This window comes from Myotis brandtii, unplaced genomic scaffold, assembly GCF_000412655.1.
Source record: "Myotis brandtii unplaced genomic scaffold, ASM41265v1 scaffold915, whole genome shotgun sequence".
Taxonomy (NCBI): Eukaryota; Metazoa; Chordata; class Mammalia; order Chiroptera; family Vespertilionidae; genus Myotis; species Myotis brandtii.
Window position 1 is genome coordinate 3417782 of NW_005371769.1, and position 24375 is coordinate 3442156.

At 49.9% G+C, this 24375-nt stretch overlaps 1 protein-coding gene across 1 annotated transcript in view; it reads right to left on the bottom strand.

Moving 5' to 3' along the window:
* Positions 1–2321: 2321 nt before the first annotated feature.
* Positions 2322–24375, bottom strand: part of ZNF831 (zinc finger protein 831) — a 95528-nt gene continuing 73474 nt past the window's right edge. Inside the window, exons 8-9 of the mRNA XM_014532780.1 lie at positions 3953–4113; positions 2322–3598 (exon numbers count right to left, since the gene is read on the bottom strand). Of these exons, the coding sequence (XP_014388266.1) occupies positions 2723–3598; positions 3953–4113 (1037 nt within the window). The 3' untranslated portion in view covers positions 2322–2722. The remainder of the gene's footprint in view (positions 3599–3952; positions 4114–24375) is intronic.

A 24375-nucleotide genomic window follows, 5' to 3' on the forward strand; every position in this document is an offset into this window, starting at 1 on the left:
CTTAACTAGTACAGAGCACACATTTGCAGGGTATAAAACTGTAGAAATGACAAATTGAGAATATTGAAATTTTATTTTCAGTAACCCAAACTGGGTTATAGATTATTCATGTTATCCTTAAAGGTATATGCCTAGAATTGAATTCTGCTTTAAAAAAGAACCCATAGGAAACCAAGATTTATAAAAATCAGACACTGTTGGTTGTTTTATAAAAGGACCCTTCACTAACCACAACAAAAATCTTTACCTTAGGATGATTTTCAATAGCTAAGTCCTCTAGGGTCATTCAAAATACATTTTTAAGACATTGAAATATAGCTTTGCACAAATTCATGTTGATAAAAGTAAGGTACACTTTACTTTATATCAGCCACCAGCTAAATGACCAGCTGTGACAAGGGGTTTGTCAACCTGCTCGCCTTTGTAAGAGAGACACAGGGAGTTAGAGGTGAGCTCAACGTGCTGCCTTATTTAGTCTAGGTTGGGATGCGGCAGCCAAAAGTGGTTGCTTGTAGAGGACAGAGCTTCCAACACCATGAGTTGCTGACTTGGGTCTGGTCAACTAGCTGACAGCTTGGCAGCCCCCAGGAGCAAAGGATCTGGAAAGTCGTTTTCTCGCCCTGACCAGGTCTCCGGAGACAAGGTAGCCAGTTCAGCCTGCAGACACGCAGTCCCCACTCACACAGTAGGGTTATGGTTTTGCTTTTCATTTCTGAATGATGAACCAATGCTGATCAACTAGATGACTGCGCCCCCAAATCTGGAACTCTGGGGAGAAATAGGTGGGGCATCTCTGAGCTCACATTCTTCATGGAAAAAAATGGCGAAAGGTGTTTTGGCTTTGGGTCCCCTCCCAAATAAATATTTTGGGTGCAAGACCCCTCTGCAGGGGGACCCCACCCCACCCACCAAGACCTCCTACGTGAAGACGAGGCAGCCCAAGCATCCTCACAGGATCGAAACTTGGAGACACATCAGTTCACCTTGTCCAACTCTCTCACACTCCTTTGGAGAGACTTAGGCACAGGGAGGGTATGTGCCTTCACCAAGATTTCCCAGGTGGTTAAGGGCAAAGTCAGGCCTTTGTTCTTCCTCCCTCAGCACTCAGGCCACTTTTCCAGACAGCCTCGCTCATCAAGGTAGTGCAGATAGCTCAAAGAGTAGGTAATCACCACATCACTTTTGTTTGGTTCAGAAAGCACAGAAGGAAAATACCCAACCTCCTTTTCACCTCCCTCCTCATGTTTTTCTTGGATGGGCTTGACATCACTTGAGTATTTATGAACTCATATGAGATGACCACGGACACGTGCTAAGTCACCAGAGGGAGGTGGCCCCCCCATTAATGTTTTCTAGCAATCACCCTGAAATTGGAAAATTCACATGAAGTTCCTTGCAATGTGACCATCCTTAGTAACAGGCAAGGCCATGTTAAAGTATACCATAGGTGTGAGATGTGCATCACACCATCTGAAGTAGGAGAGGGCATGGGAACATTCTTACATCAAAGTTAAGCCAAAAGAGCTGAGCTATAAATTTCAGATTGTACAAAATCATAAAGTATAAAATGTTACTGAAATGCAGCAGTGTAAGTCTTTTTAAGTTTTTCCTCTCCCATTCAAGGAGGAGAGGAAGGCAGGACTTCCCAGGCTGCACGCTGAGTCACTGGGGAGCATTGGCTTGGAATATTGGGTGATTTTTTCTGTGCTGTTCTGACTTGCACAATATAGAGGCTGATTTAATTTGACAGCAAAGTAACACTAAGCCCCCAAAATAAAATTACTGAGATGTACAACAGCGTCAAAACTCCAATTAGTTTTGTATCCTTGAAGCCTCGAGAGGAAACGAAAAGGCTCCGTCACGATGAGCAGGCAGCGGTGAAGCGCAGAGATCACTAAATGTAACCCTCTAATTGAAAGTGCTCAGCGCACAGTATGACACAGAATCAGAGGGAAATAGGTGGGTTTTCCCCCTCAGAATAATGACTCATTACAGAGACGGTTCTATTCACTTTCAATACAACGTTCCTTTGCAAGAGTTGGAAAAACCAAGAGTTTCAGAGGTCTCGACAGAAAAGGCACCAGGCACCAGACAGTACATGCTTGTGTCGCTGACTCATACATAAACATTAGCCACTGAGCGACACGGAGAAATAATCAGCATTTCACCAGATCACGAATTTTGAAGTATATTTACAACTTCCGAGGAGGAGAATTATTCTGACCAAACTTCAGTTTTTTAATGAATCTGAATTTTGTCTCCAGAATGAACAGAAGTAATCTGGTGCCCAATTCACCCCCTAGTCCAACACCCCCCCCCGGGCTTACCCCCAGTTGCTAATGAGGACATCGTTGCCTTGACTCTGTGGGGTGTACTTGTTGGTAAACGTGGCTTCCGTGGCTAGTGCCATTTTACGGAGGAGGCAGTGAGGACTGAGGCAGAGCGTACCTGGGAGTCCAGCCACAGTCGCGTGTGCCAAGCGGTCACGGCCACCTTTGCCCTTCCTGGCACCTGTGGACACCAGCGGGGTGTGCCCAGGGGGTCTGGAAAGGGTGAGGCTGAGTCAGGGGTTTGGAGTTGGTTGGGGATGACTTGGAAAGAACCCAAAATGGCTTTCCCCATCATGAGGTGCTTCATGACAAGGGCCCGGGCGTCCGCTAGCAGACGGCATTCACGGCAGCGTGGCCAGTGTCCGACCGCAGACGCCCTCTGCCCGGGAGCGTCAGATCTCTATCACCAGCCGGTCTTCGTCGTCGCTGCTGGTGTCGCTGAACTCCACTCGCGTCTGCTTCCTCATTCCTCCCAAACTCCTCTTCTTGATGGTTTTCGAAGAGGCTTCCCGGGCACCCTCAGGCTGCCCTGGTGCTGAGGGAACCACACCATCCTTCAGAGCCACTAGTCTGGATTCCGGAGTTTCCTCAGTGTCCTTTCCTGCAGGAGGGCCGGGGGCCAGCACTTGCCCGCACTCTAAAGCACACCCCGGCGGGTGAGCTCCTCCTTCCTGCCTCCCGGGGAGGCAGCGCATCTCGGGCCTCCCTTCCTCTTGCTGTGAACTAGCTGATCCTAGCCCTGAGGTTGGCGTGTCAGGATGAGCCTTCCCAGGTGACCTCGATGGGACCGAACCTGAAAGTCTTCGCCCCGGTGAAGGCTTCCCTGGCCAGAGTGACGGAGACAGGCCCTGGGCCAGAGCTTTGCTGTCCGGGGAGCTCTGTGTCTGAGTCTCCCCTGCAGCCCGGCCAGGGCCTTGTGGCTCTGCACTGGGAGCTCCCAGGGTGATGTGACCTCCTCCTGTCCCCAGAGAAGTACCAATGGCAGCCACAGAGGTAGCAGCGTCATGGCAGGGAGAGCTTCCTTTGGACTCAAAGGCTAAAGGCTCCTGAGCATCCGAGAAAGCACGTGGTTTGGGACTTGCCAAGACTGGCTCCTGGGAAGGCAGCCGCTGAGTCTCAGGCAACCCCGGGTCGAGACCTTTGCCACGGGAGAGAAGGCTGTGGTCACCCATGTGCATGCGGGAGTCGGGTGGCAGGGCCAGTCCTGACCCCACTGCGGCGTTCTGAGGACAATGGTCACCACACTCACCGGCAGAGGGAATGATATCCTGTAACGAAGTGCAAAGGGAAGCAGATGGAGGGGAAAAGGTTAATTGGTACAAGAAACTTGTGGTCAGAAACATGGTCCTCAATGAAACATGGGCTTGAGTCCTTAATGATTCTTTACTGAGCGTGAACTTCAATATCATGTTCTCAATCGGTTTCCATTAATAACTAATTGGGGCATTAAGTTGACACAAAATCGCCTGACGAGACTGCCCTGTGTTTTTGTCTGGCTTCGTGAAAACGCAAACCCCTCCATGACCCCACCAGTCCCGAGCCCACTGAGCACCAACAAGGACAGGAGAGCCATAACCCCAGACAACGGACAGACAGACACGGCCCGAAGTCAGAATTCCCACCTGCACGGTCCAGGTGTCTCTGTCCCTCACAGCCCTTGGCCTTGTGCTGGGAGAGCTGCCTCCTGAGGTTGGTCTCCAGGCCTTCTCCTCCTTCTCTCTGTTCCCACAACCAAGAGGTGATGCTGAGGTGGCACAAGATGACTCCCCTTGCAGACTTAGCCCTAAACGTGGGAGGCACATGTACATACACCTGAAATTATTAAATCAGCAAGTAGTAATTTACTAGGTTACCTGTGCTCTCAAGACCAGCTCTGAGCTCATAAGTCCTCATCTCACACGGGAAAGCGAAGTCCCTTGAACCAATTCCCGCCATCAAATAAAGTGTCTCCGGTTCTGCTAAGACGAGGGGAAAGGGAGCAAAACCAATTCCCAAAGGCGGGAAAATCCCTAAACCTTCCATGTGGCTCTTTTGCATCAGAGTCCTCTTCCATTTGTGAATCTCAGATTGAGTTCTCTGGCCCTAGAGCCAGCCCCTCATCTCACACGGGAAAGCGAAGTGAATCTCAGATTGAGTTCTCTGGCCCTAGAGCCAGCGGTGGAGAGTAGAAAATCCCCCCGTGTCACACATGAGTCCTCGGAGCACTGGGCAGCCGGGGGAGGCTGCTCTTGTGTTACTGTTGTTCTGTGATGGTGATGGTTTGATTTGGGGGCAAGGAGGGGAGACAAAGGTGTGACCTTCACAACATCCACAAAACAGCCTCCCCTGGAATGCAGGTCCGGGCACCACAGATCTCAGGGAAGGTAGATCCCATCTTGAGTTAAGATGAGAAGAACATTCTAGAATCGCTGTGTCACAGAGAAAGCATTAGGCCCCATTTAAAAGTTGCTTTTATGTTGATGAAAGCTACAAACGCACAGACTTTAAAAAACCAAACCTTTCTACTTATTAAGAAAAACAGCAGCACCTGTCCACCCACTCCTCTTCGCCTACTGGATCCTGGCAGCGGTTCTCAACCTGTGGGTCGCGAGCAATGAAAATACATCCTGCATATCAGATATTTACATTACGATTCATAACAGTAGCAAAATTACAGTTATGAAGTAGCAACGAAGATAATTTTATGGTTGGGGGTCACCACAACATGAGGAACTGTATTAAAGGGTCGCGGCATTAGGAAGGTTGAGAACCACTGTGTCTCCTGTCCTCCACAAACACGCTCAGAGCACCATTTCTTGGTTTGTTTTTGGTTGTTGCTTTTATTTCCAGTTTGGAGGATAGTCTGTGACTTCTATGAGGGATTAGGATGAGCACACCTTCTCCACAACCCTCATCACCCCACAGGTATGCACAGTCCCCACCCGCCTCTCTTCTCAGCAGTGAAGTCACTGCTGTGGCCATCTGGCTAGAGTGTGGACAGTTTCCACTGCTGTGCTCAGGATTGCGCTGTCCGTCCGCGCCAGAGCCTCGGGTGTGCTAGGAGGAACTGCCTTAATTACCAACACGGTGTTCCCTGGAATCAGTTTTTCTTTTGCTGAGTTTTCTATGGACTTATTACTAAAATCACCCTCTAACCTCCTTCCCAATGGTCTAAGGTTTCGTTTTCTTAGAAGGATCTCTCATGAGACTTTTCTCCTTTTTTTTTAAGCTTTTTTTAAAAAATTGTATTGAATGCATTGGGATGACCCTGGTTAATAAGATTATATGTTTCAAGTGTTTAATTCCCTAATACATCATCTGTGTATTGTGTGTTCAGCACCCAAAGTCACGTGTCCTTCCATCACCATTTGTCCCCTTTACCCTCTTCCACCTCCACCGCCTCCCTTTCCCTCTGGTCATCACCATGCAGGTAGAAAGGGTCACGGGCGGCGTTTCCCAGGTTGATACGGATGAACGCCACTCATGAAACCTTCCGACCTGCTCCCTGGACTGCAGCTCCAGCCCCACGCGAGGCTGTGCCCCAGACCTCCCTCCAGCCCCATCCTTGGACCCCAGGCCCCGGCAGTCCTTTCGGTTTGCTTTCTTGCTTCCCTAACCCAAAGCTCCTGGTAGCTGCCTGAGGAAGGGTGAGTGAGAGGAAATGTTGAGACCTTCCCCGGCTGCTTGTCTGGGGAGAACATTCGAAGGGGTGCATTCCCCTTCCAAGCGGGTGCTGGGCTGGCTCCGTTCCGGACTGAGGAGTCTGCAGCCGCAGGGCGCGCGGTTCGGGACCCTGGGGTGAAGGCGTTTGTTGTTCTCTCTCTGAGAAGTCCTGCTTCTTCTCTGGGTGTCACCTCCGTCCTGGTCTATTTTCCTTCACCATCTGGGCACTCGGTGCAGCCTTTGGATCTGAATCACGTCCTTCAGTCTCAGAAAAATACATTGTCTTTGATTTTTCCCTTATGTTTTCTTTTCACTCTCCGTGTGAAGTTATTGGCCCTCTTGGTCTCTTCCTCGATTTTTCTTATCTTTTCTATTTTCTATTCTTTGTTTTCTTTCATTTTACTTTTGGGAGAATTCCTTCGATTTTCTATTCCAACTCATATTATTTCTGCTATCATGTTTTTCATTCCTAAGAGCCCACTATTAATATTAATCATTATTATTCCTTTGTAGCATTCTGCTATTATTTCATGGCTCCAGCATCTTCTCTTACTGGCTCTGTTAATATGAATAATGGTTGGTTGGTGTTGGTGAAGTTTGTCTCTCCATACATCCGCTCCCTTCCTTCCAAACTCCTTGTTTCTGTTGCTTTTATCTTTTTTTTTCATAGTAAAGACTTTCCTGAGAGATTCAATCTTCACCACCATGTTCACCAAATAGGCACATGAACGTTGGTTGGGCGCTCCTTACAGTGCAGTCTGTCCCTGTGGGTCTCCCCGCCCGGTGACTGGCCTCCCCGTGTAAGTGGCAAAGCCTGGCGTCATTCTCTTTGGGTCTCCACGGGGCCTGGTCGGCCCACCAGGACTCAGCCTCCTGCCGGGAAGCGCAGCCAGGCTGCCCGCACTGGAGCTGAAACTGGGACTGAGAGTCGGGGGACCGGCAGGCAGTGTCAACCCTTTGGTTGAACCCTCTGTTTTCAATGTGGTCCCCTCACTCCCAGCTCAATTGACTGTGCCCAGTGGCCCCAGCATTTTGGACCCGCTCCAGGACTGAGCCCCCAGCATTCTGCCGGGGAGAGAGTGAGCGGTGACCGTGCTGTGGGAGGGAGGAGTGGTGGAGATTTGGGGGGTCTGCTGGGCTGTGGATTTCGGAGTTTTGAGGTGTGCCTGGCTCCCTCGGGACCGCGCTGTCCCTGCCGAGTCCGTGGCCCTGGCCCCTCACTGGGGCCTGCTTCCTCTGTCACTTTGTCCTTGAAAGCGGTGCCTCACAGACACATTTCCTTCCTGATTCCGGGTTGTTAGAGGAAAGTGGAACCAAATGAAGGTGTTCTGTCCTCCATCTTGTACCAACAGAACAGACCTACCTCTTCCATCTCAGGGGCTTATTGCCAGGTCCCTGGTGCCTAATCCCGAGCAAAGCAGCTTGGAAGATCTGCGAAAAGGGCATCGGTTTGGGGACAGACACCGTGGCCTTTCCTTGAGCACAGCCTTCACTTGGGCTCCTGTGCACGGGGTTGTCCGATGGCACAGACCAGGCCCATGGCATGCCACCCATTTTCTCAACACGCCTCCCCCAGTCCCTGCTGTCACACTCCATCCTGGGGAGTCGGAGAGCCAGCCCAGGGGCCCTGGCCTTTGAGCTTCTGACCTAACAGAGGAGAAACCAAGGGAGCAAACTGGAGGATGAGATCACTTCTGGTTGACAGGGTCATGAAGGACATAAACACCGGAGCCTCATGATGAGAAGGAGGCAGGATGGAGCTGCTGAGCATGAACAGGGAGGCTATGGCAGGCGGAAGGGAGCGCCTCCCGTACCTAAAGCTGTGGAAAGGTGGTGCCTCCCATGGAAATGAGGGTGAGGGGGACCCCCAGAGGGGCAGACCAGAGCCTGATGGGCAGCCAGGTGGAAGGAGGGTGCTGAGTGGGGCAGGGGTTTGGGGAAGGGGGGAAGCCCAGGGGTGCAGATCTTGTGGGTGCGGGCAGGTGCTGGGAAGGGGGCTGGGTCTGTCACGGTGAAGAAGCCATCATGGCAGCAGGATGCCACAACATTTAAGATGCAGGCAGCTCCTGTCTGGAGACTACATTTCCGGGAGAGGGGAGCAGAGCGGGAAAGCCACTTTCAAGGTCACCGGTGTGGTGGGGTCAGATGGGAAGGCTTGGCTAGGGCAGAAGTCAAATAGATGAACGTGGATGATGGAGGACAGTTTCATTGCCACCCATGAAAAATCACCAAAAGATAATAATGATGATAAATGTTTCACTAGCCCCACAGTTTACCAAGCGCCTCCTCTCCTTCTAAGTGGATTAAGCCGTGTCTCCACATTGACAAAACAACCAGACAATTCATTCAATTCAATGAAGTAAAACCAATTAGTAAGAGGAAATAATCAGATTGGTCAAATGTCTCCTCGGCAGCTCGTACGGGTTTTTCAGTCGAACGGAAAGGCCATGTGCGCATTTGACCAATAATTTCTGACTTACCTGAGAGCGAGGGGGGCAAATCCATTGATTTAATTTGCTTCTGACCTACAGTCTACAGAGAAAAGTGAGTTATCTTTAATAATTGTGGGGGGGAAATGCCCAAATAATGTCACCGAAGTGTGTTAAACGAATTTGGGTTCTTAGAGCAGGACGCTAACTTGCTTTGAAAGGAATGGCCCTTTTAAGGAAGTAAAGTGCTCTGGTCACACGTTAAGGCATGTGGGTTTCCGCATCACGTAGGAACCTCTCCTTCCATCCTGAGAAATTTCGGATTCTTTCATCACCGTGCAGTCTTCAGAAACTCCAGCACTCACACAATTATGCAAATCTTATTAGAAATCCCGTCTCTCATCACAGCTCCTCTGCCTTCCTGCCCTCCCCCTGATTAAAGCTGCGTTTTTAATAATTTTCCTCAGAAATAATTGCCCAACCATGTTTAGAGAGGCAGAGACCGCTTAAAGCATCATAGCACACTTAAATTTAGCATCTTGAAAAGGCTTATAAGAAACTGTACAACAATTAGAAAGAAAACGGAGTAAAGCAACAACAAGGCAAAGCTTCCAACATGGCATAGACATCTCTCACGGCCAATCTGCTCCCAGCTGTCAATCCTTAGGCCTGATTAAAATGCTAATAGACACATTACTCTAACATCATTATCTGAAAACTAGAGGCCCGGTGCACAAAATTTGTGCACTTGAGGGGGGGGGTCCCTCAGCCTGGCCTGCGCCCTCTTGCAGTCTGGGACCCCTCGCTCCTTACCACCCACCTGCTCGCTGCTCCTTAGCACTACCATGGAAGCAGGAGAAGCTCCCGCCACCACTGTCACTGCACTCACCAACCATGAGCTTGGCTTCTGGCTGAGCGGCGCTCCCCTGTGGGAGCACACTGACCACCAGGGGGCAGCTTCTGTATTGAACGTCTGCCCCCTGGTGGTCAGTGTGCATCATAGCAACCTATCGTTCTGGTCATTCCACTTTAACGGACACTTAGGCTTTTATTATATAGACTAGAGGCCCGGTGCACAAATTCGTGCACGGGTGGGGTCCCTCAGCCTGGCTGGCCATCAGAGCCAATCAGATGGGCCAGAGGGTAGGGGAGAGACTGGGGGAGGTTGGCCGGCCGCGGCAGGTTGGCTATGGGAGTGCACTGACCACCAGGGGGCAGCTCCTGAGTTGAGCGTCTGCCCCCTGGTGGTCAATGCGCATCATAGCGACCAGTCAACTGTCATTTGGTTGCTTAGGCTTTTATATATCTTGATGGAAGTAATTGGATACAGTTCTTTCGGTTGCCCCAATACACCAAGAACTCCATTGACTGGGAGTCCAAAAGACTGTGTTATAAGGAAGGGATAAAAATTAGCCTACCACGTCGGCCTTTGAAGCAAGCTCTAAGCATAAACAAGAATGCAATGTAATCTCCTATTAACTGATCTCAGATGAAATGGTTTCGCAGTGTCTCTGACATTGGATGCACAGGCTGCTGGCAAATATAATTTGCAATTATTTAAGGAAAGCTGAGCAGAACTCTCAAAGTCACCATTGAGTGGGCAGTGACTTCCTCATTTACTCAAAAGTTTGTTAGGCCCATTTTCTTGAATCCATATTTTTGGAGCCCATATTATTGTACCTAAGTATATCTTGAGTCCATGTTTATGGAGTATTGAGCACAGCCAATATTCTGTGCTAAGAATGGTGCTGAGGGCAGGCGATGGATGTGTCCAGGGGCAAATGGGACAGACACCCTCATGGAAATTATAGTCAAATGGGGGAGAAATCCAGTCCTCACATAATTACACAAAAATGTCACCAAGCGTGCCTGGCCATGTGTCTCAGTGAGTGGAGTGTAGTCCTGTGCACTGAGAGGTTGATTCCCAGTGGGGGGCATGCAGGATGCTGCCAATCAATTGTTCTGCTCTCACATCTCTCTCTCTCTCTCTCTCTCTCTCTCTCTCCCTCTCTCTCTCAATAAAAATCTATTTTTAAATTTTTTTTTCCACCAAGCAAATGCAATAAATGCTATAAAAAAGCAAAGTATGCTATGAGATGGTGACACAAGGCCCTGGCCCCACCTACTCTCTCTCAATAAAAATCTATTTTTACATTTTTTTTCCACCAAGCAAATGCAATAAATGCTATGAAAAAGCAAAGTGTGCTATGAGATGGTGACACAAGGCCCTGGCCCCACCTATATGGTGGACATGCGTAAAATCACACATTCTGACATTGTCCCTGTTTGGGCTGGTTTTCTCTCTGATAAGTTAATATAATTAATTCATGTAATTATTCAAGCAATATATATTCTTAAGTCTCTGTTGCATCTAGACATTGCACTAAACTGTTTTGGAAGTAAATTTGTTTCTTCAATCCTATTACAATTTTTGTTCACAAAGTTCCTATGGGGGAAAATATTTGGCCGAAAAGGATGGAGGAGAGTCTTCATTCCTCTCTGGCAGGGGCCGGGGGTCCTCCATTCCAACCAGAGAATGAGCTGAAGTCAGTGGGTGGCCTCGGCAGAGGGGACTGGAGAAAGGACCAGGAAACCCGTGTACCCAGCGCAGCTCAGGTTCTCGGCCCTGCCCTACTGCAATCTTTTGAAAGTTTGCCTCCAAGCTATCACAAACGCACAGATCTTTTATTTCAGAAACTGCTTTTCTTAGTGGTTTTCATCTCTTTTCTATTTCTTTGAGGAAAGGCAGCCGGACAAGAACCCTTCCCACACAGGAGTACTCCACTAACCACAGGGAGGAGGAATTGGAGCTTCAAACCTTGCTTTAAGTTAAAGCCGTTATTGTGTTCAGACAACACGAGTGTGACTTTAGCACATGGAGCAGAAACAGGACGATGGGATCTTGGGAGGAAAAAAGAAGAGAACAAAGGAAACACGGTGGGAGAGGACAAGGCCGAGGCTGCGCCCAGCCCGCCTGCCTCCCGCACCATTATCTGAAGTTTCCGTTGCTAAATGAAACCTGTCTGTGGGCTCTTCCTGGGGAGTAATTGATATACTCGCAACAGTGTCTCATCTTTCCTCAAGGTTTACACCTGAAAATGAAGGAGAAATTATTCTGTTTCGGCAATTTCAGCACACGATGACTCAACTAATAGCTTTAAGGAAAGAATTAATACCTCTCTATTAATTCTAATGAGCGCAGATGTCGGGGAGCCATGAGCTCCCGTCAGAGGAGAGAGAAGGCCGAGGGGGAGAAGCCGGAGAGACCCCTCCGAACCCCCGACCCAGGAGTCTGGTGAGAACAGGGGGGCAGAGCTGAGCTCCCCGAAGCCCCGACGAAACACAAAGAAAACGCCTGGAGGAAACGGTGGGCAAGGCAGCGCCCACCTTTATTCGGGCTCCACTCCCGCCGCCTGGAGAGACTCGGCCTGGAATCCGCCTGGAGCGTCTCCACTGCCTGTTCCCAAGATGAGAGGGTTTTGATCACTCTCCTCCCAGAGATTTCCCCACACTCAGTGACTGACCACCTATCTATTTATACTCGGGCCTGGCTACATACAAGGTCTATGAGGGAGAAAAGAGTTGTAGGTTACCACAGATGGTATGACCTATTTGTGTAAAAAAATAAAATAAGAAAGTGTCTGTTCACACCTGTCTGCCCACGTGGACAGCTGTGAGACGCAGCAGCCTCTCCCTGGCCGCCTGGGCCCGGGGCTGGGGTTGCCGCGTGGCCTGGATAGGCCATCGTTGCAGCAAGCATGGTGCTGCCGTAATGGTTGGAAAGAGAAATGGGAGATAAACAATGACATGGGCTCTAACAGAACGAGGCAGAGCTCCAGGCGCCGGGGCAGCTGCGCAGCGGTGCCGTCCGGCGAGAACGCGCTCCTGGGAGGGCAGTCATTTCTGTGACAAAAGTTTAGTTTCTCAGGAAGAGAAAAGTTGACTCACAAAAGCAAGAGGAAAATGTATTTTTCCATCTTTCACCAAAGCTAAAGTATTTCTGCACCATCCTAATTTTTTTCTTGAGATTTTGCCTCTTCCGAGTAATCATGTCCCATCTCTTTTCTCAGAAACCACTTTTCTCCGTGGTTCGAGTTCCTCCATTTCCCTAATGAAAGGCAATCAGTTCGAGAACACTCCACTTACCATTTTCCCCAAAAAACACACTGAGTGGGAGAGCATGCTTAAAACCTTTTGGTAAGTTGAAACTCTAATCATGCTCTGACAATAAGAGCATGCCCTAAAAAAGGAGGACAAATTGTGGGGAAGCAGGAAAACTACAGAAAAAAAACACACACACACACAAAAAACAAAAACGGCTCATGTTATTTGAATTATTTAGTGCCAAAATTGAATCAAGAGAACTTACTTTATGGATCATTACTTTCAAACTTTCTCAACTCTAAATGAAAATTATAGAGAGAAGAAGTTCAGGCTTTGGAATATAATTGATGTGTTTAAGCAATTGCCTCATCATTTCTCAAGATTTACATCCTAGAGAAGGAGGTGTTATCCTGTTCCAGCGATTCTGTAAGCAATATTACTTAACTAATGGCTTTAGGAGAAGCAGCTCTCCCATTAATTCTGACAGGAAAACTGCGAGCAGAGCCATTACCGCGAGGCAGAGGCGTGGAGGGCGTTGGTGGCGGAGGGGACCCTGGAGTTCAGGCTGCCGCTCCGGTTTCTGTGCGGAAGGCATCATGGTGATTTGTGACAGAGCAGAGGGCGGGAGAAACACCCAGCCCACCTGTCCCAGTTCACGTGTGACAGACGAACACTTTAAAGGCTTAAAAGAAAGGAAAAAACTCCCATCTCCTTAATCTCAGAGAATCACATCAACACCCTCACGTGGTATTTACCTCGTCAACATGATGGGGTTAACCTTTTGTCTCAGAAAGTACCTGTCAGAAGTTCTGCTCAACTTGCCACGTCTTCACTGACTGCTTCCATCGCGTGATCCCCAGGGGTCTTCCCTGAGCTATGTAGGGGGGCGGGAGGGGGCTCCAGGTAACATATTTCAGTCACTTGAAAGTTGAGTTATGTACAGAACTTAAAAGGAGAGGCGCTGGAGAGAAAGGAAGTAAATGAGACCAGGAGGGAGAAGAGAGGGGGCCGCCCTCGCCCTGGAATTAAACGTGGGCTTATTGGTGATGAGCAGCTCAGTTCTACCTCGCTGATGGTGTGTACATGGCGCTGAAGAGACAGAAATTAGGACATAATTGCACAGTGATTAGCATTGTGGTAAATGCCACCGTGGAGAGGAGCTGTGACTCACACCTCAGGTAAGCTGGCTCGAGAGTCGGATGTGACCTGCCTGAGCAATCCCTAAATGTCACCTCCCGAGCCAGCGGAGGAGGATGACTCAGCAGCCCCGCCTGCTCTTCGGAGAAAAGGTAGCTGAACGAGCCCTCAGAGGGACAGCAAACGGCGCTGATGAGAGTCTAACTACATAACAGAGCATTGCTCCCTCCTGGCGCAATTTCTGGAAGTTTGTCTCTTCTGAGTAATCATGGTTTATGTCAAAAATGACTTTCTTCCTGGTACCTCCTGTCTTTTCTACGTCTTTGATGAAAGGCAATCAATCTGAGATTTTCCTCCCAGAGATCTCTTTTTCCCTGAAAGACATTTCGTGGAAAGCCGTGTTTAAAAATCAATCCTTCGCTTAAGTTTCCGCCCAGACCATGTACCTAAAGTTTAGAGGGCAGAGCAGGCATGAGGTAAAGGGGAAAGAAATGCAGTTATTGAAAATGCCATTTCAAACCCACAATGCCAGGGTGGACACCAAGAGTCTCTGCTCTTCCAATGATCGTTTTCCATGGTCCTCGTTAGGAAATGAGTCTGGAAAAGACAGTCCACTTCCCGAGACACAATGGAGGCCTTGGGGAGGGCTCCCTTTCCCTCCAGATCTGCATCCTTCAAAAGAAGGAACTGATCCATTTCGATGACACTGGCTGGGAAGAAAGAGCTTCCCTCCTCTCCTTCATTAATCCCGAGAAGGGGAAATAGACTCATTTCAGACCAGAGACAGAGGAAGACAGCAAAGGTGGAGGTGGCCTCATCGGTTCTGACTCCCCGTCACCCCGGACGGACACCTGGGTCCTGGTCTTCCCTCAGACCCCAGTGACAGGCGGCCCAACCTGATTGGACGAGATGACCAGGACAAGAGGCTGAGGGCACACTATTCTGACTTCGTAGCACATCCAGTCTGTCGTGTGGTGCTTGGGCTCGAGTTTTCTTACTCCTCTTTGCTCCTTTTTTTTTTTTTTTTTGAGGGAAGGCAAGTGTTTGGCGAGCTGAATGCTCTCTCCCACTCAGATATTTCTTCTAAACAACATTGGAAGGACAGTTCTAAATATTTTGTGAACAGGTACAACATCCAATAGAGTTTCTTAAAAACTATTCAAGAGCCAGGGGACTGATATAAAAAGAGGAAGAATAAAAGCAGCTTCAAATTGGCTATAGAAACTTTTTATACCCAAATTTACTCAGGAATGAATGCTTTCGGGCTTGTTTTATAAACGTGGTTCTTTCTTAGTAATGAGAGAAACTGGTCAGGCCGGCCATGCTGAAATTGAAACACTTTCAACTTGGTTCATCTCAGCTGAAGGTTTCCATCTCCAAAGAGCGAGAGAGTACTTCGCGCCTACACCTGGGGCAACGAGACTCAGGAGTGCTTTTGAGCAAAAGCCTCTCTCTGGTTTCTATGGATCCTGACAGGAAATAAAGGGGGCCGGTCATGACCAAGGGACGGGACGGCTGCACTCCACGATCAAGGCTTGCACCTGGGGCTGCCTGCACCCTGCAAGCTGAGAGGTGGAACAAAGGGGAAAGAGTAACAACAGGAAGAGAGGGACCCAATCTTCAGGACTCTATGCAGACACTCCTTTGTCCTCAGCCCAGCTTTAGAGATTCCACCTCTTATGATGTGGGACTTCAATGCCCAGACTTTCTGACCTCCAGAAACCACCTTCTAGCCTCAGAGTAGCATGCTTAACTTCTTCCAAATTTAATCAGATTGGTTATTGCCCCGGAAGTCGTTTTTAATCTTCCCACACTAATTAAGAAATCTTATTTCTAAAAACAACCCCCCCCCAAAAAAAAAGCAGTAATGGAGATATTAGGATCCTTCAGAAAGTCCATGCTTTGTGGCACTTCACAAATCTCCCCATCGCCCCTGAAGATTTCTAGTTCGTTCCCACAAATGGAGCCTGCTTTGCAATTCTAAAGCTATAGGGAAAAGGAATCTACGGCCTGGCAGAAAAGGGGAAGGTGCCCCTCAGGTCTTGTCTGGAAAGGACTGTAATCAATGTCAGGCACTCAGAGAATCCCCCCGGGGGTGGGGCGGAGGTGGAGGGGGGATGAGTCTGGAGGTAGCCACACAATTCGCATGGCCATCCCACCTGGCCATTTTCTTAAATGAAAGACAGCGAGGTCGATACAATTACCTCTTCGGAATATTTTCCTGTCTGTCCTCAGTGCCAGCAGAAAGAAATGACAACTCCATCAAGTATGGAAAACTCAGGTCCAATAAGAAGAGATGACAGAGAAGGAAAAAACCTTAAACAATGCGTTCAGGAATTCTTCTTGACTTCTGTTTAAAAATACGTTATTACCAAATTCAAATCAGGAAGAGAGGACACAGCTCAGATGACCATGCAGTCAACTAGCATAATGGTCTTAAAAGAAAGTCTCTCACACTGTTCCTGAGGGTGCTGGCACAGAAGTAGTGAGAAAGCTTCAAGAGCATCCATCAGAGGGTGAGGCCTGCACTCAGGGAAGTGGGTTCTGGGAGGTTTCCCCACGCGGAGCTTCCAGAACATCGAAAGAAAGTGAGTGGAAAGCAGGAGGGAAGCGTGGAGTGGACTTGATCCCCAGGGGACGCCACGGCGGACACACCGCTGCGGCCCGCCAGGGAGACAGACAACTCTGATCGCAATGTCAGGCTTTCTCTCTCTTCAGGGGGGTTTCAGCTCCCTCTATGCAAAGGTAACCTTCAAAACTTGTTTTTTGAGAGTGATTAGTCTATTTTCTATCCAACATTTCTCTCAGACAGAAAAGCCAGGCTCTCCATTTTTCTTGCCAAATTCCCCCGCCCTGTACCCCCCTGAGCGAGGACCAAGCTTCTTCGCCATCATCATTCGAGGAAGGCGTCCAGCCCCGCCTCTGATGGAGGGCGAGGGGCAGTAATGAGACCTGAGCCAGGCCTCAGCGTGGAGGCGGCCTGGCTGTGGGATGCTCACCTCCAGGCCCGGCTGCTGAGAGTATTTTCTGAGCCAGAACATGGCGGGCGCTGTACTCTCCCCTCCCTGTTTCAAAGAGGATTAACCCCTGTCCTCCCAGGGCTCAGCCCTGACCAGAGAGTGAAAGTGACCTCACTGATGAAGGAATGGGTGATGGAGGACCTATGCACCCCTGGCTCTCCTCTGGTCAGAGATGCAGGGGTTCAGCTAAGCAGCCTCGGGTCCTGAGAAGCAAGCACCCCGTTGAGCCAAGCAGCCCAAAGGGAAGAGACTGGGAGAGACACAAAGTGGAGAGAGAGAGATCCAATGGACTGCTCAGGGGGATCAGGAGGGTCAGGCACCCCAGTGACTGCAGCCGCCTCCCACCCTCTTAGGAGGTGACCCACGAACAGTGCGAATACAATGCCAGTGTCTAATGAAAACGTGTAGAGAGGCGTGCAGCCAGTGTGTACATGTATGAATCTGTAGCACTACTATATGAGTGTGTTATGTAACAAAACAGGTATCTTTAAAAGATTAAATACAAATACTAGTATACATTTAAAAAAAAAAAGAGTTTAAACAAGAAGCATCCCAGAATCAACCAAGCCAAAGAAGGGTGCAGGCCGACTGGGCAGGGATGAGTGAGGATCTCAACTGGATCAGGATTCGGAAGATAAATCAGATTGGAAAGCCTGTTCAGAGAGGTTGACACCAGCAAGGGGGTCTGAGGGCAGGGCTCCAGGGGAAATGTGGGCTCCCTGTTAAATGGGACTTTGAATCATTGTTCCCATCAGTGTGTCCGATGCAGTATTTTGGGCACAGTCATGCTGAAAAAAATATGCTCACTGCTGATCTGAAAATCAAGTTTAACCGGGTATTCTGCACTTTCATTTGCAACTCAGGCCACCTGCCTGGGAGGGTAGAAATTGGGGAGCAGGCCGGGGCTGGCTGGCCCTGCTCAGAAGAGTCTGGCTGAAGCCTTGGGCTGGGCAGCCACCTCTTCCCCACGCTCCAGGCTCTGTCCCTGTGAATCCGGGGACGGCTGTGGGGTCTGGATTGATTGAGATGAGCAGTTATTATCAACAAAAATGTCTGTGGGAGGAGGGCACCTCAAAAACACCCTGAGTGTGGAAGTGTTCCCAAAAGCCCTCAATGGAGAAATAACTTGGGGGGTCTCCCCAAAGCCCCAGGAGCCCAGCCCAGGCCAAAGCAAAGCAGGGAGACGCAGCAGCCCAAAGCCCTCCCACCATTACAAACAAATTTAACACCACCGTGAAAACACAGCCTTCAGAAAGTCGATTTTGAAAGCATATGAATGTTTATGATCTCCCCGTATTTCTCTCCCTGCCGTGTATACAAGGACCCAAGGCTATCTACCCACTTTCCTCCCCAATGGCCTTCCCCCATCCCCACTGGGTACAGGTGGTTATTCTGAGGGCTCTTTCTGGGGAGAAACCTTAGTTAGCCCCGGAGAGATGCCGGCGAGGAGGGCTACGGGGAGCGGGGGCCTGGCGCCGTCAGGATGTTGGAAGGGGCGTTACTTAGAATCGCAGCCCAGAGTTAGGCCGAGGCCGCCACACACCAGCCATTGCAGGTCCCGGACGTTTTCTAGATGAGAGTTGGGTCTGCTCATGCTCCTCCCTCAAGAATCTCACAGCAGCAGAGCGGGAGAGGAAAGGAATAAACTTTCCTTCTTCTTTTTGAGCCGAGGTGGGGAAAGAGCTGCAGATTTTGGCTTTTATCGGTAAACCTGCCAATGAACCACGAGGAGGACAAGAGCTCACCAGAGGCACCTCTTTGCCGATGACGGGGGGCTCACGAGACAATGACCCACCCTGAGGTGATGGCTGTGACTGGGAGGACGCGGCAGGGTCCTCTCCCCTCGCACCTGGAGGGCACAGCAGGAGTCTGGTCCATGCGGCCAGGGCCGGGCTGGGGACAGATGGACATCTGTAGGTGCTCACTCTGTGGTCGTGGCCTGGCTGCATACAGGCTGAAAAAGGCACAACACTGCGTGGAAACGTCTTGTTTGGGGGATCTCAGACAGGCATGGGGCTGAAGCCACAGGGAGCTGTGAGGCCCAGAGGCCGCAGGACAGGGCCAAGAGTGTGAGGGCCGACAGGCAGGCTGAGGACCCGTGGCCGATAGCCTTCCTGTCCGTTCCAGACAGTTTTAGCCTCACTGTGCAGAAACAGCCTTTAAAATCTCTATTTAAAAGAGTATTAGTCTATTTATCTGAGAACTATTTCTCCCCTGTATGAGGGCCCCGCCCCCTGCACTGGCGGGAAGAGAAAGGACAGGCGCTGTCCGGAGGGCTGTCCAGGGAGAGGTGACGCCCGCCTGCGGGAAAGCCAGGAGAGGTGATGGGAGTAACACAATCGTGTGGTAAATAATAAAATGTAAGCACGTTTCCTTGTAGCCATGCACCTTATGGGCCTCTATGTTTCGATGGGTAACGTCTCTCCTCTGATGATAGGTTCTGGGCATGTTTTCTCAGTGAGGATTCTAATGCAGCTCCTATCAAATATTTTCAAGGAAGACAAAAGGAATTTACTTTCCCAATAGTGTTTTGATGCAGTAAATACTATGGTGAACTTGGTGTCATGGAGCAGGTCCGGGTTATCTTTGGTCCAGAAACGCTCATTACACCAGGCATCACGGAGGACAGACGAGGGTGGGCGGGTGGCACAGGGCAGAGGCCGCACTGACGGAGACCGGGGAGGGCAGGGGAATGGAGGCAGGGGCTGGAGACTTCTGATAGGGGGAGCAGAACTCCTGTGGGTAGAAGTCTCAGGGTGGGAGGGGGTGGTGTCACTTTACAGTGGAGAACGTGACACACACGACCTCACCCAGTGGCCAAGGTCAACATCCAAAGCGTTGAGTCGCGATGACACTATGGACCTTTGACATGTGATGAGAGGACACTTCCCCTCAGGGGTCTTGCTCCCTAACCATCACCCCAGTCTAACCATGAGAAAAACATCGGACAAACGCCAGCAGAAGAACGTTCTGCAAAATACCAGAGCAGGACCCCTTTAAATGGTTAAGTCATCAAAAACAAGGGAAATCTGAGAGACAGCCACAGCCAAGAGGAGCCTAAGGAGAGACGATAGCCAAATGTTACGTGGTGTCGTGGGCAGGGTCCTGGACCGGAGAGGGACACTGAGAAAAAGCAAGGGGACCCTGAATCCACTGCAGGTTGTTAGCAACTCCATGTCCATAGTGGGTGTGGCCGATTGTAACGAATGCGCCACACAAACGTGCGATGTTGACAGGAGCACCAGGTGCAACGCCTTTGGAACCCTCTGCACTACCTCATGACTTTTCTGTAAATCTAAAACTGTTTTCAAATAAAAAGTTTGTTTAAACCAGGGTATGGAACGCTTTTTCTGCCAAAGGCCATTTGGATATTTATAACATAACTAGAGGTCCGGTGCACAAAATTTGTGCACTGGGCGGGGGGTGTCCCTCAGTCCAGCCCGCACCCTCTCCAATCTGGGACCCCTCAGGGGATGTCTGACTATGGGATTGGGCCTAAACTGGCAGTCAGACATCCCACTCACAATCCGGGACTGCTGGCTCCCCAACCGCTCGCCTGCCTGCCTGCCTGCCTGATTGCCCCTAACCGCTTCTGCCTGCCAGCCCAATCACCCCCTAACCATTCCCCTGCCAGCCTGATCAACACCTAACTGTTCCCCTGCTGGCCCGGTCACCCCCAACTGCCCTCCCCTGCTGGCCTGATTGCCCCCAACTGCCCTCCCCTGCTGTCCATCTTGTGGCTGTGGGCACCACCGTCTTTGAGGGCGGGGCAGTCAATTAGCATATTCCCTCCTTATTGGCTGTGGGCACCACCATCTTTGAGGGCAGGGCAGTCAATTAGCATATTCCCTCTTTATTAGTAGATAGGATTGGGCCATACAAAATTATCAACTTAAAAATTAGCCTGCTGTATTTGGTCAAACATTTAATGAACTCACCCCTAATGCCTTGGCAGGGCCAAACTGAATGATTCCTCAGCCCTATCCAGCCTGGGCGGACGTTCCCCACCCCTGGTAAATGAAGAGAAGCCATGTGCGAGGTGCACTTTGAAAGGCTGTGCAAACTTCTGCCTCCTGGGCAGAGCTCTGTGGGAAAGGAGGTGGTCTTTCACTTCCATTGCTGCGAGTGTCTCTAAAACTACACGAAATCTAAAACCTTCTGAGGCCCACACTCTCTCCCTTATGCCCTTCTTGTGCAGCTCTGCTCAGGCATGACTGTGAGCCTGTCTTCCCTGGTTTGGTGAGTGTGTGCCTCAGAGTTTAAAGAAAATCACCAAGTCTCACCTCCATGCAGAGGCCATGTGACCTGCAGCAGTTCCCCCTCCCCGGGCCTCAGTGTCCTCATCTGTGCAATGGGAGGAATCTGTTAGTGCTGCCTTATCATCATCATGACATGCTCTTGTCTTCGTCACTTATATGTGAGTTGTGCCCGTCTCCCCTCAGCTAGAACAGCAGCTCCATAAGGGAGGAGACTGGCTCAGTCTTGAGCATCATAATTTTTCTGGCACCTAAAACACTCTAAATAGCACATAATAGGTGCTCAGGAAAGACCTGCTGTATGAACTTACTGACTGAAACTAGCCTGACTCCAAAACTCATACCATCTGCTGCTTGCCCACTTCATTTATCAAAATCGTAACTAGGACCCTCCACAGAGATGTTGCACCGACATGGTTGCAGGTCTTGGCTTGTCAAAGGGTTAACTAAGTGTCTGGCAGGTCCAGGCCCCAGGGTGGAGCAGCCCCAAGGCGGGCTCTGGACAGGCTGTGCAGAAAATCTCCTTTTCTGATTAATTCACAGCAGTGACTCCCTCCCACCCCAACGAGGGAGATCAATAATGATTTGACTCTGATCCGCTATTCTCACTGATTATAATCATATTCAAAACCCTGATCATTTTTTTTAAACTCCATTTAATGTCAATTTGCATTCATCAAGGTTTGTGGGGTTTTTTTCTTTAAAGGGGTAGTTTTCTTTAAACGCTAACTATGAGTTTTGAAAGGCATAGGCCCTGTATCTGAAGAAGACTGGAAGACGATGGAAGGTGTCCATCATTGTCAGCCCGGTTCCTGCCGCGAGCCTGACCCTGAGGGCAGTCACCAGCCAGCGCGTGTTTGCATGTTCCATAGACTTGGTCTGCTCTCCGTGACATGTGATACTAATTTTCTGTTACGGGGTCATATATAGGTACATCCAGGAGCTCTACCTGGGTGAGTACCGGTAAGGAATGATGCGATACCCATATATCAATTATGACAGTTCATGGCTTGCTCCCTGTAAATAATAGCAGGGCACTGTTACTACTGCATTGCCACAGCTCACCATATAACCTGACATCCTCCAAGGGGGCAATGACTGAAATGAAGTGGCCAGGATGACACCAAACACCGCAGGGGCAGTACCTGGAATGGTGTGAACAAAGCAGGAAACCTCATTCCTCATTTTACAATTGGGCAGGGGGCGGGGGGCGGGGGCAGCAAGCCACAGCGGTTTGTTCCAGGCAGAGCATTTGGAAGAGGAGGGACTTGGAGAGAAGTGCACAACCCCAGCCAGGAAGCAACCACTGCGTGTTAGCGACCAGGTTCCACATAGCTCTCTAAATACCAACAAACAAAAACATTTTTCTCTAACTAGAACTTCAAAGTTCTATCTATAATTTATTGGTGGTAACAGCTTTTTACTGCGATGGGGAGTTCAATAAGGAATAAGAACATGGCCCTGGCTGGGTAGCTCAGTTGGTTAGAGTGTCGTCCAGATATGCCAAGGTTGTGGGTTCGATTCCCGGTCAGGGCACATACAAGAAACAACCAATGAATGTGTAAATAAGTGGAGTAACAAATCGATGTTTCTCTCTCTCTCTAAACTCAATAAATAAAATTTTAAAAAGAAATATGATTTTAGTACCACTTATAGAGCCTGATGGTCCAGGCACAGAGGGACGTCTTAGCATGTGAATAGTCCCTGAAAAATGACATTGATGGTATGACCGTGAGCACAGTTTTCTATTTAAGGGGGGGAAATGGCGGACTTCACCCTGTCTCTACCTCCAGCCCGTGTGCAGACATGTCAATTGTTTCCCTGGTTCTGATGCTCTTTCTTCATGATGAGAACCGACTCTCCAGCTGGGCATATTGCTGCACCACTGAGAGCTTTATCTCCCAGTGTTTCTGCAACCAAAGAGAAGTCATTTTCCCACCGTGAATCTGGACAGGTCCCGGACTCTCCTGAGCCCATGGGATGGCAACAGAAGTGATGGCATGCTGGGTCCCTACCTAGGTCTCAAGAGTGCTGTGTGATCTGCGTGCGCTCTCTCTCTCTCTCTCTCTCTCTCTCAACCCATGGGAGCCTGGGAGACATCTACTTCATCACCACCACCACCACCACCCCCCGCTGGCAGCCAACCCTCATGTGGGTGAGGCCATCTTAGACCAACCAGACCCACCAACCTGCCAGCTGACCCCCAGACACAAAAGCAAACCAGCAAACCAGCAACCTAAAATGCCTAACTGACCCAGACTCATGGACAATAAGAAATCCTTATTGTTATAAACCACTGAGTTTGCAGGTGTTTTGTTACACAGCAGTAGCTGACTTATATCACAGGTAAACATATGTTTGATATCCTATATAATAAAAGCCCAATATGCTAAGTGTCTAGTCGACCAGTCGTCTGTTCAACCAATCAAAGCATAATGTGCTAATGATATGCTAAGGCTGCTCAACGGCTCGCTATGACATGCACTGACCATCAGGGGGCAGACAGTCAACTGGTTGACCAGTCGCTATGTTGTGCACTGACCACCAGGGGGCAGACAGTCAACTGGTTGACCAGTCGCTATGTTGTGCACTGACCACCAGGGGGCAGACAGTCAACTGGTTGACCAGTCGCTATGTTGTGCACTGACCACCAGGGGGCAGACAGTCAACTGGTTGACCAGTCGCTATGTTGTGCACTGACCACCAGGGGGCAGACAGTCAACTGGTTGACCAGTCGCTATGTTGTGCACTGACCACCAGGGGGCAGACAGTCAACTGGTTGACCAGTCGCTATGTTGTGCACTGACCACCAGGGGGCAGACAGTCAACTGGTTGACCAGTCGCTATGTTGTGCACTGACCACCAGGGGGCAGACAGTCAACTGGTTGACCAGTCGCTATGTTGTGCACTGACCACCAGGGGGCAGACAGTCAACTGGTTGACCAGTCGCTATGTTGTGCACTGACCACCAGGGGGCAGACAGTCAACTGGTTGACCAGTCGCTATGTTGTGCACTGACCACCAGGGGGCAGACAGTCAACTGGTTGACCAGTCGCTATGTTGTGCACTGACCACCAGGGGGCAGACAGTCAACTGGTTGACCAGTCGCTATGTTGTGCACTGACCACCAGGGGGCAGACAGTCAACTGGTTGACCAGTCGCTATGTTGTGCACTGACCACCAGGGGGCAGACAGTCAACTGGTTGACCAGTCGCTATGTTGTGCACTGACCACCAGGGGGCAGACAGTCAACTGGTTGACCAGTCGCTATGTTGTGCACTGACCACCAGGGGGCAGACAGTCAACTGGTTGACCAGTCGCTATGTTGTGCACTGACCACCAGATCTGCGTGCCTCTCTCTCTCTCTCTCTCTCTCTCTCAACCCATGGGAGCCTGGGAGACATCTACTTCATCACCACCACCACCACCACCCCCCGCTGGCAGCCAACCCTCATGT